The sequence below is a fragment of the Dermacentor albipictus genome, chromosome 7, assembly GCF_038994185.2.
Source record: "Dermacentor albipictus isolate Rhodes 1998 colony chromosome 7, USDA_Dalb.pri_finalv2, whole genome shotgun sequence".
Lineage (NCBI taxonomy): Eukaryota > Metazoa > Arthropoda > Arachnida > Ixodida > Ixodidae > Dermacentor > Dermacentor albipictus.
The window spans coordinates 68,710,718-68,729,817 of NC_091827.1; the positions used below are offsets into that span (position 1 = coordinate 68,710,718).

Sequence of the window (19,100 nt, forward strand, 5' to 3'; positions counted from 1 at the left end):
TAGCTTGGGGCCACTAGGTTTTATCACGTGACTGCGATGCCGTAGCGGTCGTTGAGTCGCCATCATTGCAGCTTTGTCATCCGACACTCTTCGCGCCGCTGTCGTCACGCCATCGTGATCGTACAGTTTTCGTGCATTCATTGTCACATTGTCATAGCGATGCCGTCGTGGTCTTTCAGTCGTCGTCGTTCCAGCTTCGCGATCTGGCTGCCCTCATGCGGCCGTCCTCACGCATTCGACTCCGACCCACCAGTGGTTCAAGTTATCTAATAGCCTGGGTCACTAACTGCGTGTTCGGGGTCGTCATGCCGTCCTGCTCGTTGCGTCACTGTCATTATTGCTTTGTTAGACTACTCACGTCATGACGTCATCGTCGTCACGCTGTCGTTTCATAATTGCCGTCACTTCACTACCACCATTCCATTGGCGTCTTTTCGTCGACGTCATGCGCCTTCGTCGATTCACTGACGTCAATCTTTCTTCGTCGTATTGTAATCATACTATCGTCATTCAAACGTATTTATGCCGCCTTCGTCATACCGTCATCATCGTGGAGTGGCTATCATGCCTCGATTGTGACTCCAACTTCGTACGTTAGGCGCTGACGACGCCGTCGTCGTCTTGCAGGTTTCGTGATGTAGTCATCATTACGCCATTGTCATCACTCGTCGTCATGCAGTTAATCCCGATGGCATTGTTATGCCATCTACGTCGCCGCATTGTTCGTCATGCATTCGTTGTCGCACAGTGGTTGCGATATCGTAAAGGGATTTCCATCGTCGTCATTTTAACTTCGACATCGTACACTCGTGATCCGTCGTTGTCATACCATTGCCGTCATGCTGTCGTCTTCACATTGTCGTTTAACGATCGTCATCACTTTGGTATTGTCATTGACGTCATTTTATTGCAACATTACATAGTCTTCATTCTAACTTCGTCAGCTCACTCTCGTCGTACTGTCGTCGTGCCATTATGGCCACATTGTGGTCGTCATTCCATTCTCTTCCGGCCGTCGTCGTTATAACGCCTTCCTCATTCCAACGACGTCATTATTCTTCGTCGTTCTGTTCTAATTATGCTGCCATCTTATCTTGATTTTACCACTGTTATCATTCCATCGTCGTCATGGCGGCGAAGTCAGACAGTCGCTGCGTTGCATCTGTAGTCGTGTCCTTGTCGCCATGCTGTCATGGTCATGCCATCGTACCAGCTTTGTCATCCGCCTACCGTCCTCCGGTTGTCGCTATGCAGTTGCGGTCATTTCAGAATCATCATGTGATTGTCATTATGCTGTCGTCTTCATCACTGCGTCGTCGTCGTACAGTCGTCGTGCTCATGGGCGGCTTTGGCAAGCGAGTGCAACAGCGAAGTAGGGCGGTACCAGAGACTGTGTGCGCCACTTATAACCGATAGAAGTTTGAGAAGGACCACTGGAGATTTGAAATAAACGTGTCTTCAGCAATACGATGTCGCTACATTTCTTGCATGCTAATCACATTACCTTTGACGACTGTCATCGCGAGATGGGTTCTGCCGAATTATTTTCATTGTTTCGTCTCTGCATCTCTTGCCTTGCAATCATTTCATCCTTGCAGAGGGTAGCCAGCCTGTCTTCAGATTGGCTAGCCTCCGTTCTATTTGCTACCAAAGTCGTCTGAAAATTTCGCCGGATTTTATCCGGCTTTTATTTTGCATTCAAGGAAATTTTTGTCACGCATAACTTTTGCAAGCGTCCTACTCACACTCTTCCTTCTCTACGTCCGCGGATGACAGCTATTGCAGCAAAATGAATTTTTCTGCACGATGGGATAGTCTAGATGTTGGTGCGTCATGGTGCCGATAGAGCCTACAGTATACGACCGTTTACCCACGAGATCAGCCTCTAAACTCTTCCAAGGTTATTGCTGAAGATCTACAGATTTCCCATTGAGCATCTACCAACCTTCAATAACACTTCTTTTAAGAAAAAGCCGTTGACTCTCAATCTGAGCTTGTGCTAGGAATTTAGACCCACGCTCACTTCCTTATTCTACGTGTACCTGTCCGGTCGGCCCGGGCTCAGGGACCATAGTGTACCGAGTTTTGTTACCACGTACGCCCAAAGCCCGATACCTCATTTACATTTATGTATGTGTTTAAAGAGATGATTGAGACTGTTAGAAGGCGCCGGGTGCTCCTCTGAATTCACTGACGTGCTCCGAAAATTGCTTAAGCAAAGAAAGAAGACTACAGTGACAACAGTTCCAAAGTTTGCCACCAACGAAGGACGTCATTTTAGTTCATCACGAACATTTAAAATTTTGTGAACTGTTTAGCAAAATATGTTCCTCTGTTTCTATGTAGTGTGGGCATGCTAACTGTAGAACTGCTTTTAACCAGAAAAATTCGCAGTCTCGCCCGAAAAGCGAAGCATCGATTGTGATAGAAAATTAGTAGACAGCCATAATATCTAAGCATAGTAGTTTTATCTGGCGTATAAACTTGTAAGCACTCGTTTACTAACTAAATTAACAGGCATGGTGTCAGTGCGCACAGGCCAACATGCACAGATAGCACTCGATGACCGTGGGCACTCGCTGTCAAAACGCTGGCGTGAGGAAGCGTGGCAGCGGCAGCGAGCGAAGTTACCTTCGTGCTGTCTGTCTATGGCTTCAACGCAAACTGAGTGCTGAGACCACAGCACACGCAAAGCCGTCGGTCCGCCTATCTGCCCCCAAAGCAGATCGCTTTCAAGATAAACCCCGCGCGACCGCGCCATACGCAGTTGATAACGAAGTACAACGTCGCACTCCCCCTCTCTCCGCAGTTGCTTGCGCGCTACGGAAGACGGTGCGCTGCCTCCCCGCTTTCCTCCCTTGGGCGCGCGAAAGTGAGCCGTGATCGTCGAATCACCCTCGCACTCTTTCACTCGCAGATAACAGCATACGGCACGCGGCGACATTGTTATCGCCCTTGGACTCGATACGGAAGATCACGATGACTGCGATTGCAAAAATGCGCCTGGAGTGTGCATATAATGGCAATCACAAGAACAACAACCACATTTGCAGCGTCTACAGTTTCTTGAAGAATAATGAATATTTAAAAGTCATTACGTCTCATTATTGTAACCTTGACCAAATAGTTCTGCGGAAACCCGCAAGGCGTAGTGGAGTAATTGGGAGTCATGCATTTCCTCAACTTTTGCACATAATGCCGATTTCTGTAATCCCCTCTGCTACCGTGTGCCCGCGGCTCTTATGTTATCCATAGGTGATATACGATCCTGTCTGTGTATTACGATCCTCCCTGCGCTGTTCTTTCTTTTTTTCGGTCCCCGACGGCAGGTCGCTTAGATGAGCAAACAAGCGAACTGTTTTCCCAGTCTGGTATGACCGCCCACCATGCGGTGGTGTGAGCATATATAGCAGCGTGTAGTTACAGCGTCCAGACCAAACACACACACGCACACACGCGCGCGACCTATAGAGGGGATCATTGAGCCGCGACTGAATCCAAGTCGACGCTCCCTTCGAAAAGGGCAGCTGGGGTTTCGCTGGGCGTGAGCGTATAGTGTTTCCTGCGGTCCGCCCACGCTGTGCAAATGTCACCAGACTGGAGGCCACGATCGGCGTCGCAAACACAGGGCGCTTTCCGCACGAACAGGTTGTATACCCGAATGCTACTGAGGCGAATTCGCGCGAACGGTCAACCGGTCGACTGAGTTATCGTTTGAATAGGTCGCGGAAGAAATAGAAGCAACTCAATTCAGTGCCCACAACAAGTCACTGGTGGTATGTGAGACTTTTTAAAGGAAGAGAATGTGTCAAAGGAAAAGAGGCACTGCTAAATGTGTCGGCGCGTTGGATGAAGTGATTAAATTTGCATGCGTCGGATGGGCTTGGCTGAAGCAGGATGGGGGCTATTGTGAATAACACTACCGTCGTCCTGCAGGGGGCCTAACATAGGCTGACGATGAAAAAAAAATTGGGCCTGTGAGATATTGAGACTGCGTATCCGTCCGTATTCTTTACAGTGCCAAATTGGTTCGCTTGCAAATCCATTGGTTCGGAGTGTACCGCGCACGCAGGGTGGCACTGCTGGCGTTTTGTGTTCATTGTTTTGTTCTTCGTGAAGCATTTTTAGTCAGCACTTGTTCCGCTTGCTGCTCTTGTCGGGTTTTGTTCCTCAAGCGCTACAAGCCAAATTAATCTTAAAAGAGCACTGTCATGACATTCCCGACTTACCGCGGTTCTATTTCTCGTTTTTTTTCGTTAAATAAATATCCCATATCTTCTAAACCACAGAATAGGTACGTACAAGCGTAAGAGCAGCTTCGCATGTCGATACCAATGGCATTATGCATTTACAACATCTTACAAATGTTAACAACCTCTCGGTCGCGGATGTCAATTGGTGCTTCACCTGCAGGCTTCATTGGTTTTGTAGACAGTCACCTTCTGCGCCACAAGCGAAGTTAATCTTACCAACTCGTCGATCTGTGCACCTTGGGGCAGTTCTCTTTTGACATATATATTTTTCTTGTTTGATTTTCTCCTTTACACATTCTGGCACACACTCTCTCTCGTCTTGGATTGTAGCGCAATATGACACGGACAGAGACTAGAAGCAGACAGGACGAGCGTTCGTCCTGTCTGCTTCTAGTCTCTGTCCGTGTCACTTCGCGCTACAATCCACGAGCGTGCTACCGTACGAACTCGCCCAACTTTCTGTCCTTTCGCATTACACACTCTCTCTTTGTGCACGTTCCTCAACCACTCGCAGGCCACTTCCTGTACTACGGCGTCCGGGAAGGTGCAGCAGCGACGGCGGTGCCGGGTAACGTGTCCTCCCCGTGGCTCCGGCAGGCGGCGCTCCAGCGCTGCACCCTCGTCTTCGACATGCACGCGTCCAACATGGCCGACGGGGCCGTCGCGGTGCTCCTCACCAACCCTAACCACACCTGGGAAGTGCGCAAGGTGCCCGGGAACTCGCTCGGACTGTGAGTTGTCGCCTCGTCGCACCCGCCTTAGACTTTCAGCAGTCATTCTGTGTTTTAGCCAGAAGTATATGCGACACCGTTTTTTACAGAAGTCATGGGCATTCTGATGTGTTCTAATTTAATTTTCGTTGTCTTATTTGAGTTTCTGTTGAGATACAATTGAATATCATGTGTGACTCTTCGGGAACTCGCTCGGACTGCGAGTTGTCGCTCATCACACCCGCCTTACACTTTCAGCAGTCATTCTGTGTGTTAGCCAGAAGTATATACGACACCGTTTTTTACAGAAGTCATGGGCATTCTGTTGTGTTCTAATGGAATTTTCGTTGTCTCATTTTAGTTTCTGCTGAGATACAATTGAATATCATGTGTGACTCTTCGGGAACTCGCTCGGACTGTGAGTTGTCGCCTCGTCGCACCCGCCTTACACTTTCAGCAGTCATTTTGTCTCAGCAAGAAGCATACAAGACACCGTTTTTATAGAAGTCATCGACATTCTGCTGTGTTCTAATTGAATTTTCGTTCTTATTGGAGTTTCTGTTGAAATACTATTGAATATCATGTGTGACTCTTCGGGAACTCGCTCAGACTGCGAGTTGTCGCTCGTCACACCCGCATTACGCTTTCAGCAGTCATTCTGTGTTTTAGCCAGTATACACGACACCGTTTTTTACAGAAGTCATGGGCATTTTGTTGTGTTCTAATTGAATTTTCGTTGTCTTATTTGAGTTGCTGTTGAGATGCAATTGAATATCTTGCGTGACTCTTGTAAAGCCCGAAAGCCCTTACTTGCATAAAAATGAACGATAATGAAGGCTAGGGGGGTGAACATGCTGTTTCGTTCTTGTCAAAATTTGAATTGAGTTTCTGTTTAGATGCAATTGAATATCATGCATGAATCCCGTAAAGCGCCAAAGCCTTTACGTGAATGAAAACGAATAATAATGCAGGCTAGGAGGGAGAACATTGTGTTGTGTACTTCTTGAATTTAGAATTGAGTTTCTGTTGAGATGCAATTGAATATCATGCATGAACCTTGTAAAGCGCGAAAGCCGTTACGTCAATGAAAACGGACAACTATAAAGGTTGAGAGCGGGTGTTACGTCACAATTTTCACGCCTACTCATAAAATATCACGGAAGTCTCATGAAAAATGGGCGCTCACCACATCACAGGCAAACACTAGGGTACACACGAGCTCGCCCAACTTCCAGACCTACTCTTTGCAGCGATCTGTGTACACTTGACTGCAGTTCAGGACTGCCGCAATTTGTGGGCTTATGGTCCGCGGGCTATACAAGTTCAACGTTCAAATTGCCCTTAGTGCGCACTATACATGAAATATTTTTGAGGCATCGCAGGTTTGCTTCAACAAAAGACGACGCTTGTCTGCCCCTGCAACTTTTCGTTATGCTAAATCATTAGATGAAACGGACTGTGTGCTGGCAAAGCCTACTACATACTGATTTCGGACGATTTAACGAAAGAAAGAACTTATCTTGAGCGTAAAATGGTCCCTATGCCCTTTACAGCGACTGTGAACAATGTACGAAAGAATTGTTGATAGTAGGCTCAAAGCGCCTCTGCAGGGCCATAATCTGTGTGCAGACCACCGGATGCGGACTGCAATTCGGAAAATAAGGCACTTGCTTTCGGGCTATTTTCCCCTACTAATGTAGGGTCGCCTCCTCAAGGAATACGTCTGGTGTGAGGTAATTGCGCTATTTCCCAAATGAAGTATTGATAACTCTCCTTCAGTTTCCGCAAAGACGTTAACGTCGCCAGTTTCTGTACTTCGCAGGCTATGAAGAAGTCGCAAGAGGAGGCGGAATTAGACGCATTGAACTGAGAGAGACCAGGATAGCTCATGGTTCACGCGCTTTGTTTGTGATCGCAGATGGCAAACGTTCCAAGCGCCGCTTGGAAGGCAAGAACCGCCCTTCGTAGTGACCGTAGAAGTTCTGCCCGGGAAATCCGCACCTGGTCACCTAGCCCTAGATGGTATCCGGCTGGACAACTGCGTAGAACGTAAGTATGTCTTTGTTTGCGTACGCGTCGAGTCAGGATTCGAGCTGACCCAGCCCGGCCAGACTGCGTTTACACGCTTGCCAAACGAGTTGGATGACTCAACGCACCCCTTGAAGGCGGGTTGAATAAATTAGCCTCAACGCTGGCTCATCCCGACCCACTTGTAGCGTTTACGTGAGCCAAACAACTCGATTTCGGCTCGACGACAAGCGGACCCGACCCGACTATGTCGGGCTCATCTAAATGTAGCTAGTGAGCGTCGTGAAAGTATAAGATAGAGGGACGTCACGAAGGTGGCGCTGCCGCGAAGGTCAGTGCCACCTTTCTGTTTTGCAAAGGAGAGCAGCACGTTTTTGTGCGCCAGCAGCACCACATGTCAGCTGTACACCGCACACCTGCTCTGTGCCTACCCACGCTATGGCGCCTAGATACAAGTGGTGTGCACAGTGCTTGGCAAAGTGTACAGTCGTTCAATATATCACAACATAAAGTTATAGGCCGATTTGCTCATAGAATCTCCGTGCAGAAGGTTAATCTGTGCTGCTGACGTTCCATTCGACGCATAAGTTATGAAAACACGAATTTTAACGCGGCAGCGTTAAGGGCCCCGTGTCGAAGAAATTCCTGCGTCGACCGTCGTTTCGGAAAAAACCGTCGTAGTCGCCACACTTGAATCTGGTATACGCTTGGCCCATTACAAAAATCATCATATATTGTCACGTGGTAGTGACGGTGAAGAAAGCAGCGAAACTGAGAAAGACGAAAGCAGCGTTTTATTGGGCGAACTTGAGCCTTAAGAAACAGGCTACACTCAAAGAACGGCGACAGCGGCGAACTCAGCCGGCGATCGTTAAAAATCTGATCAGCGGGTCAAGCGCGTCGGCTTTTATACATCAGTCGTCGAATGTTCCAGAGTAATCACTCCTAACCGCGTGGCTTCCACAAATTTCTGCATTATTCGCGTCGCGCACACATGCGATCAGAGTACACAAGGTTCGGTCACAGACAGACAGCGGATGGAAGCATCGATAACATTCCAGAAACCTCCCATACATGCAGGCGCGTCCTGCGCTGTGCGATAACGTTTGTTAGGTGGTGAAACGTATATATATATATATATATATATATATATATATATATATATATATATATATATATATATATATATATATATATATATAGAGAGAGAGAGAGAGAGAGAGAGAGAGAGAGTTTAGCTTGTTGGCTAGCTTTTCCTGGTTTAAAGGGGTGTAACGGCAATCACCAGCCTACTGACTCATACCTTCAGACTTGTAGAAACTCTGTCGCCCGTTTCTCGAACGTAAAAGGGCGACACCGATCGGCAGTGCGGGAGTTGTGACGCACTTATAGCACATTTTCATTTGGAACTAAATGTCCATGGACCCCGTGCTCGGCATTGTCATGTCAGGACGACGCAGGGCATAACTTGTTGTTGTTACGTGACAATAGGGATACAGGTGGGACGACGATGTTGCTTGTAAAAGAAAAAGTAAGTAAGTAAACGAGAACGCTGCATGGTCTTCCTCCAGACTGTGCTCGCGTGTGCCTGTCGCAGCGATCGCACGAGACGTAACGATATAGTGTACCATGACGTAATTACGCATCCGCCTACTGCGCGCCGAAAGAGAATCACTGTAAATAATTATTCAGGGCGGTTTTAACGCTTGCCAGCGTTTTAAAGCAAATCAATTTCTTACATATTGTCACATATGAAGTGTCTCCACTGGGTCCCACCGTGCCTTCACCTCTCTGTGGCATCATCCACGTTAGCCGTCTCAAACCGTACCTTTCTCGGACCGGTGAGCCACACCAATAAGGTGCTTTTTCTGACAAGGGTGATGTCACCGTCTGTAATGTATTAAGAAGAGGACGCTGACGGTGGCCTCGGAGACGACGAAGAAGAGTTTAGTTTTTTTCGCTGCTCTACGCTTCTCGGCTCCACCATTAAGAGCCATCTGTGTATAGCCGTACGCGTCTTCCTTCCCGTAACATCGCATAGCTCTTTCGCCAGTTCTCGTGGTCCGTGGCGGTCAACCATCCATCGCCGATACAAAGCGGCTCAGATTCAAAGAACCGTGCTCCTACGTAAACCGATTCGCGGAATGCCTTCGTCGCCGAGTGTCAACGACGCCGGTGCTTCTTTGAGACGTACGCGCTCGAGAGCTTTGGGCGCTGTGGCGGAGTCGTTGGGGAAGGACAGCCATCCCACACTCCCACCGCCCTCTCCCCCTTTGTTGTGGTTGGGGGAGAGGAGGGAGGCAGCCGCCTGCTTGCACGTCGGCGCTCGCGCCGCTAGAGACTGCGCACGCATGAGGAATCGGCCTTACATATGTGCAGAATCACGCAATAAAACAATGAACGCTACCTAGATACCCTTGCTATATACAACACGTGGGCGCTTTGGAGGGTGTCACGTCCTTAATGACACCGATAGATTTCGAGAAGCGTTCGGCTGTTTGCGTACATTTACAGTCGTCGACGGTGGTTTCTGCACAACTTGCTTTCTGTGCAAGGGTGAGGGGTATGTGAATGTTCATGTAGCGCAAAAAAGAAATGACAGGTCGGCAGATCTCATGTCTGCAGTCGTTGAAAGGTGATGTGGAAAGACAGACGAACTGAACTAAACAGGAAAGGAGGGCTAGTGGTGGCGTAAAGAACTACATCACTGTGGAAAGTGCGCACTTTATCGTTCTCGGTGGCGACATTCTACAAGTCGAGTCACATCCGAGTCGCCCTATCTACATTGGGATAAAGAAAAAAAAATCGTTTTTTTTTTGTTGTTTCAGAACCGAGGCGCGTCGGGAGTTGTCTAGAAACGCAGTTTCGCTGCTCCAATTCCACCTGCATCGATCGCCAGGAAGTCTGTGACGTCCGCGTCAACTGTGCTGACGGGGAAGACGAGAAACAAGGATGCGGTGAGAAATTATTCATTTATTATTTGATTCTGTGTTTTGTGACAGCGTCTCGCCACTAATATTGCGAAAGAAATCATGCCAGTACAATTGTACACCTTGGAGCAGTGCACTCACTTTATCCGACGGCTACTTCTTAAAAAAATATATAGAAGAAAGACCGTATGTTGGGCTTTTATTTATCTATTTATAGATAATGCGATCTTTTACAAGATCATAGCAGGGTGGGAACATACAAATACATTCATACTAACATACATTTCAAGCAATCATGCCGACTCGTGAATTCAACATCGCAAAAGCAGCAAATAAACTATGTGTGCTTGAGTCATGAATGCAGGGCGCCTGAAAACGGGATAAAGAATTTAGTGTAACGACTTCATCAGGAAGTTTATTCCAATCAACTATTGTTCTTGTAAAATGAGAGTACTTGAAGCAGTTGTTATGCGGTGTTAACGGGGTTACTGCTAGGGAGTGTTTATGACGAGGAGCATAAGCAGGTAAAGGTGTTAATATGTGCAAGGTATCAATACAGTAGTGGCCATTGATTAGCTGAAAAAAGAATTTTAATCAGGAAACACGATTTTGTTCTGTAATCGAAGAGAAGGCCCTACGTTCAAGGAGTTCTGTTATAGAAGTTATAGTGGTGACTTCAGTGTGAGATCTATACACGGACGAAAAGAATAGACGAGGGACTGAGCGCTGCGATTTCTGGCGTGCTTATATCCGAAATGGTTGGATTGTTATGCTTCAATTGCAAATTAAAGACGAACAATGATAGGATCAGAGCCATGCTGACAAATGTCACCAATACCTACACAACGCGCGCCCTACCTCAGAAATGCGTAAGGCTGTAACGGAGACGAATGAAGTAGACAACAAGAACAACAAAAACCCGCCGTGGTTGCTCAGTGGCTATGGTGTTAGGCTGCTGAGCACGAGGTCGCGCGGTCGAATCCCGGCCACGGCGGCCGCATTTCGATGGAGGCGAAATGCGAAAACACCCGAGTACGTAGATTTAGGTGCACGTTAAAGAACCCCACGTGGTGGAAATATCCGGAGTCCTCCACTACGGCGTGCCTCATAATCAGAAAGTGGTTTTGGCACGTAAATCCCCATAATTTCAAATAACAACAACAGTGACGACGACATATATATATAGCTGAGGATTATAAATAGACGACAGAAAATAAGTCTAGGAGGCAGTGAAATTCTATCGCGAACTTCTACCTGAATTTATTTATAAGTGAGCAATGAGTGAAACAAAATAAGAACCGCTGTCGGAGTGGTATTATTCAGCAGTCATGTCTTTCATATGTGAGAAATGGAACTGGCGTGAAATTTTAATTTATCTTCCTCTGACTTGCTTTATTTTTTTCTTTTAAAAGCGTGAATAAATAGTGTGCAATGTTATATTGAATGCTGCACTGAACGCCTGTGCACACAGCGTCCGAGTGTTCACATCGAAAATACAGGGGCAGTAAGATTTAATGCTAGTATACCTCGTGTGTGCCTTGGCAAACAATGTGATAGGGGGAAAAAACACGAGTTTGTTTTTGAACGAATATTACTAACTAATTACTTACTAATAATCGAACTTAACACGTGAATACGCCGTACCGAGTGCCTTTTCCAAGTAATTGCTTTATATCGCGCGACAGTTCTTTACCAGTGGCGCATAGGCGTTGAGCCGCTATAGCCGCCTTAAATAAAACTGTGGCGTCCCCCCCCCCCCCCACCGTCACGGTACTAGATAGAATATATAGATAGATATATAGATATATAGATAGATATAGATATAGCTATAGATAGATAGAATAAACTTTATTGTCCAACGGACCCCGCGAAACATATTCACTATAAAACGGTCGAAATTAGCTAGTGACGCGTCCTTCACGTTGGGTTTGCAGCGCGCACGCATGCCCGTTCCGTGCAGTTGGCCCAGGTAACACATGAAGGATTGGAGACCGCAGGAGCTGAATGACAAATTGCCACCGTAATCAAAGATTTAAATAAAGGCGCGCTCTTGTAAAGCGTCACTCGAAAGGCGGCAGGATGAAATAGGCGCACGTGTTCGTTTTTTTTTTCTTTCGCGCGTGCTCTATTTCACCCCTGGCGCCGCGCCCTGTTCGTGTGTGTCTGCCCCCGATACGCTCGAGAAAGGCGATCACTGGCAGTCCTTTTCGGTGCGGCGCGACAACCGTTCGCTTGTCGCACCCTGCGATCTTGGGACGACGGCCAGGCGCTCTGTGCGCTCGCTTGGCGCTTGTCAGCGGCTTTGCGCCGTCGCCCGAGGCTGCTTTGGAGCGTGGGCTTTCAAGCGGTCTCTACTCTTTTGTGAGCCGCTTCGTATCGTCGGCTCCAACTCGCTTCGTCGGTGTTTCTGTTAATCTCCTTTCATTATCCACTCCTCATCCCCCATGCTGAGAAGAAGCAGGCCAGAGAGAGAGAGAGAGAGAGAGAGGGTTATAAGGAAGGCACGGATGTTAACCAGTGAAGAGTCTGGTTGGCTACCCTACGCTGGGGGAAGGGAGAACGGGAAGAGAGAGAGAGAAGAGAGAGAGGGTATAGAGACATGCACGGACAGCACTTGAGTCAAAGCAGCTCGTACAAACCAGACGTTCTCAGAAAGCACAAAACGGCCTTCACTGCCTTCTGAGCTGATGATCGGTGGGGACGGTGGTCTAGTACTGTGTGTTCACTCACAGGACGATCATCTAGTTTCCTCGATATGTCGGACGAAGATTGTCTTGGTGCTTGAAACTGAGGACAGTCGCGCAATGAGTGGTAAATGTTCTCCTTTCATCTGCAAACATCCCACGCAGGATTATCAGATGGCAATAAAGAAAGCATCACGTCGACTTAATCGCTCTCTATAATGGTAAAAATAATTTCTCCCCCGATGCTGGAAGATGAAGTCGCCACCAGTGGATTCAACGCGCAGTGCAACCGCCTCACGCACGCTCACACAAGTACAAGCACGCACGAGTGATTTACTAAAAATGATAAAATCGTGACGCCTGTATACAGAAACCTTAAACGTAGGCTTCTCCGCACAACGATGCTAATGGTGGAGAAGCCAGCCTCGACGTGCATACACTGACATAGTTATTACGGTAACGGTTGTATGGACACGCCAGGCAAATTTTCGTCTTCTGTGTCGCGGTCGCCGTCGCCATGATGGTCCGTATGTATTTAGGTATACATACGCTATATGTTTATCTATGCTGTATATGCATGGCATATATTACACTGCTCAACCGCCAGAGTTGCTAAAACCACTAATATGTTTTGACTGATATAGTCTATAGGCATATTTTTGGGATTTCAGTGCCTATACAATTGAAACATCTCATGTATAGCGCATGCCTTTTATCTTATACCTTCTCAGAGTATGAAAGAAGTACGAAACAAGATTAGTTCTCACGATCAGAAAGTGATGTCTCACCGAAAAGATGTATATGGCTAGCCGATTCGTCTGTGCGTCCGTCTGTCGGTCGCCTGTGCGCCGAAAATTCCTCCGGCGCAACCCCATTTGCATGCGCGAAAAGAAAAAAAGAGAAGATAGAGAAAAAGGCACGCAATTAGCCAACACCACCTGGATAGCACAAGGGCTGTTTACTCCGATCCATGACGTCACGCAACCTGGCCCGAAATTGCCATTGGCAAGCCTGGTGTGACGACAGCGGTGATGTCAAAATCACTGTTGCCTACCTGGGAGCATCCCCATTAGATTCTATGGTAGTCGGGCCAGGTAACATGATGTGATGGATCGGAGTGAAAAGGCCTTGTGTTATCTTGGTGACGTTGGATTAGCTGTGTCAGTAGTTACGTCGTTGCTCTCCGTCGCAGCCGAGCGCGTGCACAAGAGTTTCTCTCCGGCTCCGAAACGGGCAGGCCATGCGTCGTACGTACTCCTTAGGAGCAGGCAGCTTTCGACAACGAACGCCGCGAGCAGAACCGACAGCGAGCTTGTTTACGTCGTGCCGATGCTGCAGCCCGGGCTCAAGAACAGGCTCGTGCAGCCGAGTGCAAGCAGCAGCTGCGTACCGGGGATCCAGCAGCCTACCAAACCGTCGTTTAATAAACCCTCGGGATTAAACCAGTGATAAGCACCAGGGACGCACGTTTCAGCTTCGCTGGTTAACCGTCTGTATGGAGTGCTTGGGCGGTGATTTTATTTTTATATACACTCACTCACCCGGATTCGTGACGTCTCACAAGTACCGCATGCATGCTATCTCCCGCAGGGAGAAATAAAGACTGACGGAAAAATTCAAAGTAGCGCCAGGCAGTGGTCAGAGTTAAAAGGGAAACAAACCCATAACATTGACTGCATCTCTTTCATTGCGTCTTATGTCAGTCCCGGGTTCTTCTACGTTCCAGTAAAACGCTAGTTCGATAATGTCGCGTTGCTTTGTGCCTTTCGTGGTTCCAGTATTAAGCGTTACTCTAATATAATTAGCAAGCTACATCGAATCGTGCAGTTGCAGTATATGCGAGCTAAATCTGTATGTCGACCAACCCATCTAGTTTTCATTCAACTGTGTCCATCTTATGAACCATTTTTTCCCTCCACCAAGACATACACAAAGAGAAGGAAACACAGACAGGTACCAACGACATACACAGCGACAAGTGTTCCGCAATAGTGTGCGCCTTTGTGTAAGTCTAAGTGGCACAGTTGTTTTACCAAATGGCCCAACATTGAGCTACATACCTTCTCTCCATCTATTCCTGTGAAATAACGTTCGATCACACGCGCCACTTGGACCGCAGAACAAGTTCCGAGGGGTGCCCGGTGTTCCTTCGAAGAACTGGACGGCGAGATGGACAGCAGCGACCCAACAATATGCGGCTGGAGGAACAAGCTTCGCACCGGTAGTGGAGAGTGGCGCCGCGTAGCGGCCGCCAACGCAACGTCCAAGTACGCGCCCATGCACGACCACACCACCGACAGCTCGAAAGGTAAGCAGCGAGAGGGCAGTCGGCAGCATGTTATACGACTGAAATCTGTTCTGTGATCCCTTTTGTAAGTACGTAGGCTGCAAGGACTTTTCTCACTGCTTGTAATTTGCCATGAAGAAAATTGTGCGTCGCATTAAAAGCAAGAAGTAGCAGTGCCTGATGTAGCACGCTGTAGCAACAGCTGGGACTGCAATATGTTAATGAAATATCACACAAAGAATATCGAAGAAAATTGTGCGTCGCATTAAAAGCAAGAAGTAGCAGTGCGTAATGTAGTACGCTGTAGCAATAGCTGGGACTGCAATATGTGAATAAAATATCACACAAAGAATATCGCAGATCTGGCCGTATGCTTAATTCCAATGTAGAAAATGGCGAGGCGGGCGTGTGTTGGGTTGGCTATACCTAGCGCATTTCTCAGGAAAGTATCGAGAAAGGAAATAAATAAAAAATAAAGGGTCAACAAACACTAAAAACAAGCAGACAAATAGCTTCACCCCGACGACCAGCACGATAACTATGGTTCGGCACTAGGGACAGTCACCCATCGCACAGTAAGATAGGCGAGTGGAAGTCAGCGCAACTCATTTTACAACAAATACTAAAGATAAGCAGACAAATAGCTTCACCCCGACGACCAGCACGATAACTATGGTTCGGCACTAGGGACAGTCACCCATCGCGCAGTAAGATAGGCGAGTGGAAGTCAGCGCAACTCATTTTATGTATATTTATATGCAGAATCCACATCTGCACATAAACATGACTGCGAGAAGCACAGCACGCGAAGACAGTTGTGTCCGACAAGAAAGGCCAGACGAGTCGCTCGTTGTTTAGTAGCAACCCGCAGACCAGAGGAGTGCGGTTCTGTAAGTGTCCACCCATTGGACATGTACAACTTATCCAATTGCTGATGTCCAAGTGGTGATTGGCTGGGCGGTGCCTGTCTCCTTCAGACGCGCATCCCAGCCCAGCCAATACAAACTTCAGCGGCCGACTCAATCAACATGTCCACAAGGTGGACACTCGCGGAATAACCCCCCTCCCCCTTCCCCCCTCCAGATGTATATACAACGTAGGCGGCCCAACTGTTCGTGACTCGAAGAACAGAAAGCTGGCAGTTGTCATGCAAGCGAGTTCTGCGGAAATCCGCAAACTGGGGGATTATCCGCAAACTGGGGGATCCGTTCCCTGAGACCAAAGAATCCTTACATTACACCCCGCTGTAAGACGAGATATGGTCGAAGACTTCGTAACTACTATGTCCCAGCAATGTTTAATCTACTTCCTCAAAGCATACAAGATGTGAAAACAAAATATGGTCTTAGAAAGGCTCTTAGACACATGAATGCATGATTGGAAGCCTGTCATGTGAGTGTATGTGTGTGTTTTTTTCACTATTGTTTAATGACTAGTTACTGATGGCTCTGTCGCTGTCTGCCAGGCACTGCCGTTCAAGCCCACTGTGGCTTTGGCAGGCCCGATTCTTGCACTGTATGTTTCTCAAGTCATCAATAAAGTATTATTATTATTATTATTATTATTATTATTCATGAAATGACTTAGCCAAACGGCAAATTTTACTGTGCGAGCCAGTGCTGTTCAAGAGAACCGAGTTTAAGCGTAACACTATTGATGTAACACAATATGTAACAGCCTTCAAGTCATTCTCGTGTGCAGGCTAAGAGAGATACGAAGATAAGAATTGACAATTTCCGTCTACGAAACCTCGTTTTCGTGGTTGCACCTCAATCGTCGTCATGGCACCGCCCTGGTCGCTGTCACCACTGTGCGGTTGTCGTCACCGTTACATTGCATGTCATGCCGTTAACTGCTTCGCAAACTAAATGGCCCCACGCTGCGAAAGGTGTCTAAGTCTGCCTTCATTCTCTCCTGGGTCTTCCCTCCATCTGGCAGATTTCCGTAGAGCAGTCGTTTTCGCTTGCCAATTCGCTGCGCTGTTGCATTCGGGGACAATCAGATGTCCCTGTCCTTTGTGCCTCTTTCAGGACACTACATCTGCGCCTCGGGGAAGGCGTTTGGCCACGCTGCCGTACTGGAGAGTCCGGAATTCCCGAAGCTGCCCTACTACCACATGAACCACACTTCGGTGTACTTCAATTCCTGCCACGTGAGTGTCCGGAGATTACGAAGCGCAGTTTGCTTAAAGATGCGTGACAGGTGACAGCTTCTATCAACGTTTTCTTTAGGCAGTGAATTGCAGCTCAAGATCAATTTGGACGCTCTTGGTAAAGTGATCCTTCAGAACTCTGTTGCCATTCCATTGGCGCAAAAGAAACGGTTTTCTAGTCCTAGAGTACGCGGATTCCGCTAGAGAGGACCACTGGATATGAAGTGTGTGTGTGTGTGTGTGTGTGTGTGTGTGTGTGTGTGTGTGTGTGTGTGTGTGTGTGTGCGTGCGTGCGTGCGTGTGTGTGTGTGTGTGTGTGTGTGTGTGTGTGTGTGTGTGTGTGTGTGTGTGTGTGTGTGTGTGTGTGTGTGTGTGTGTGTGTGTGTGTGTGTCAGAGGAAGAATTCCTCTGACCCCGTCGGCGCGATCTTGATGTTCACGCGCAGGTTCGGCTGCACCACTACGCCGACCGCACTCTGCGTCCCTACGGCCTGACGCTGTACGCCGTCGAGCGGGACCCACGGCATGCGAGCGGCCTGCGCCACGAGCTGTGGTCGGCCTCGATCAAGGACGACGCCGCGGGCACCTGGACTCGGGTGGTGCGCGCGCTGCCCGCCCTGCGGCACCCGTTCACGATGCAGCTGGCCGCCCAGTCGGCTGTGCGCCGTTGGGGCTGCATCGCTGTCGACGACCTGACGCTGGGACCCGAGTGCTTCGGCATCGGTGCGTTCGGCTGTTTGTGCTCCGCCAAGAGAGACATTCTTTAACCGGTGCTGGAAAGAGAGAGAGAGAGTGTGTGTGTGAGAGAGAGAGAATGAGATAGATAGATAGATAGATAGATAGATAGATAGATAGATAGATAGATAGATAGATAGATAGATAGATAGATAGATAGATAGATAGATAGATAGATAGATAGATAGATAGATAGATAGATAGATAGATAGATAGATAGATAGATAGATAGATAGATAGATAGATAGATAGATAGATAGCAGAAAATAAAGAGAGGCATGCCACGAGAGGCATGCCAACCAGTCTTTGTCTAGCTTACTTCCTTACATGTGAAGTAAGTATGAGAAATAGAAAGAGAAGGAGAAAGGGAGAGACTACAAGAGTGTGTAGGTCAACCACGTGCTATGCAAGGGTGTCTAAAGTCGGGTACTCAAATCTGTTGCCTTCAGTGGCTTTGTACGGTACCGTGTGGCTTTCTGGACTGATATATGGACGGTGAAGCCACGTTACGAGAACATTTGCTTCGGTAAAACGCCGATGGATGCTGCAGCTGTTTGCCTGGCCATAAGCCTAGCTCGCTACGCCCGACGACGAGGTGGGGCTTGAAACGACCCACTCACACACTGTACATATGCCCAGGACATGGGAAACCAACCACAGGCATACACGGTAACGACAATGTCTGTGGAGCCCCCGGCTCAAGCCATGTCTCCCGGAAGAACACTATAAAATATCGCCTTCTCTGCGCGCAGAGCTCTATCAGCGCCGCTCCAAGGCTTCGTCGTCGAGTTTTAGGGTTTACTTTGATAGCTGTGGGACGAACAGCTTGCCGGGTTTACGGGGATGCGGTATTGGCCAGTGGCAGTGTGCGGCAGCCGCCGCCATCCTGACCCCGAGTACTCAGTGCGTGGGCACCGTTGTGTACGGCGTTGTACCAGATGACGCTAAAGTATTACGGACAGCTGCGCAAGATAGCTTTGCGGGGCCTTCAGCGAAGCGATTTTTTTGGCGGTGTGTTTTGCGTCGTCGACGAAGCACTGAACCCCATGGGAGACCCGATCGAGTTCTTCGGCATCGCAGTGATGTCCAGCTGTTTGTGCTCGGTCTCTTCATAACGCTTCCGAATCGGCCGCTCTGGGACGGTCCGTTTGCGGACTCGTCATGATGGGACGTCGGAGCAGGAGGCACGTGCCGCAACTAATCCTCCAGCATTAAATAAGCGAGAAAAAAAAAAGGGAAAGGAAACGCGCATATATGGCGCGAGCTCGAAGAACAACTCGGGCAGTATACGCTCTTGGTAAATAATTTCTTCGGTGCACGCA

At 48.1% G+C, this 19,100-nt stretch overlaps 1 protein-coding gene across 3 annotated transcripts in view; it reads left to right on the plus strand.

Moving 5' to 3' along the window:
• Nucleotides 1-19,100, plus strand: part of LOC139048013 (leukocyte tyrosine kinase receptor-like) — a 178,500-nt gene that overhangs the window by 55,671 nt on the left and 103,729 nt on the right. For all 3 annotated transcript variants that reach the window (XM_070522340.1, XM_070522341.1, XM_070522342.1), the window contains exons 2-7: nt 4,768-4,984; nt 6,882-7,012; nt 9,820-9,948; nt 14,725-14,913; nt 16,923-17,044; nt 17,490-17,766. In XM_070522340.1, coding sequence (XP_070378441.1) covers nt 4,768-4,984; nt 6,882-7,012; nt 9,820-9,948; nt 14,725-14,913; nt 16,923-17,044; nt 17,490-17,766 — 1,065 coding nt within the window. The remainder of the gene's footprint in view (nt 1-4,767; nt 4,985-6,881; nt 7,013-9,819; nt 9,949-14,724; nt 14,914-16,922; nt 17,045-17,489; nt 17,767-19,100) is intronic.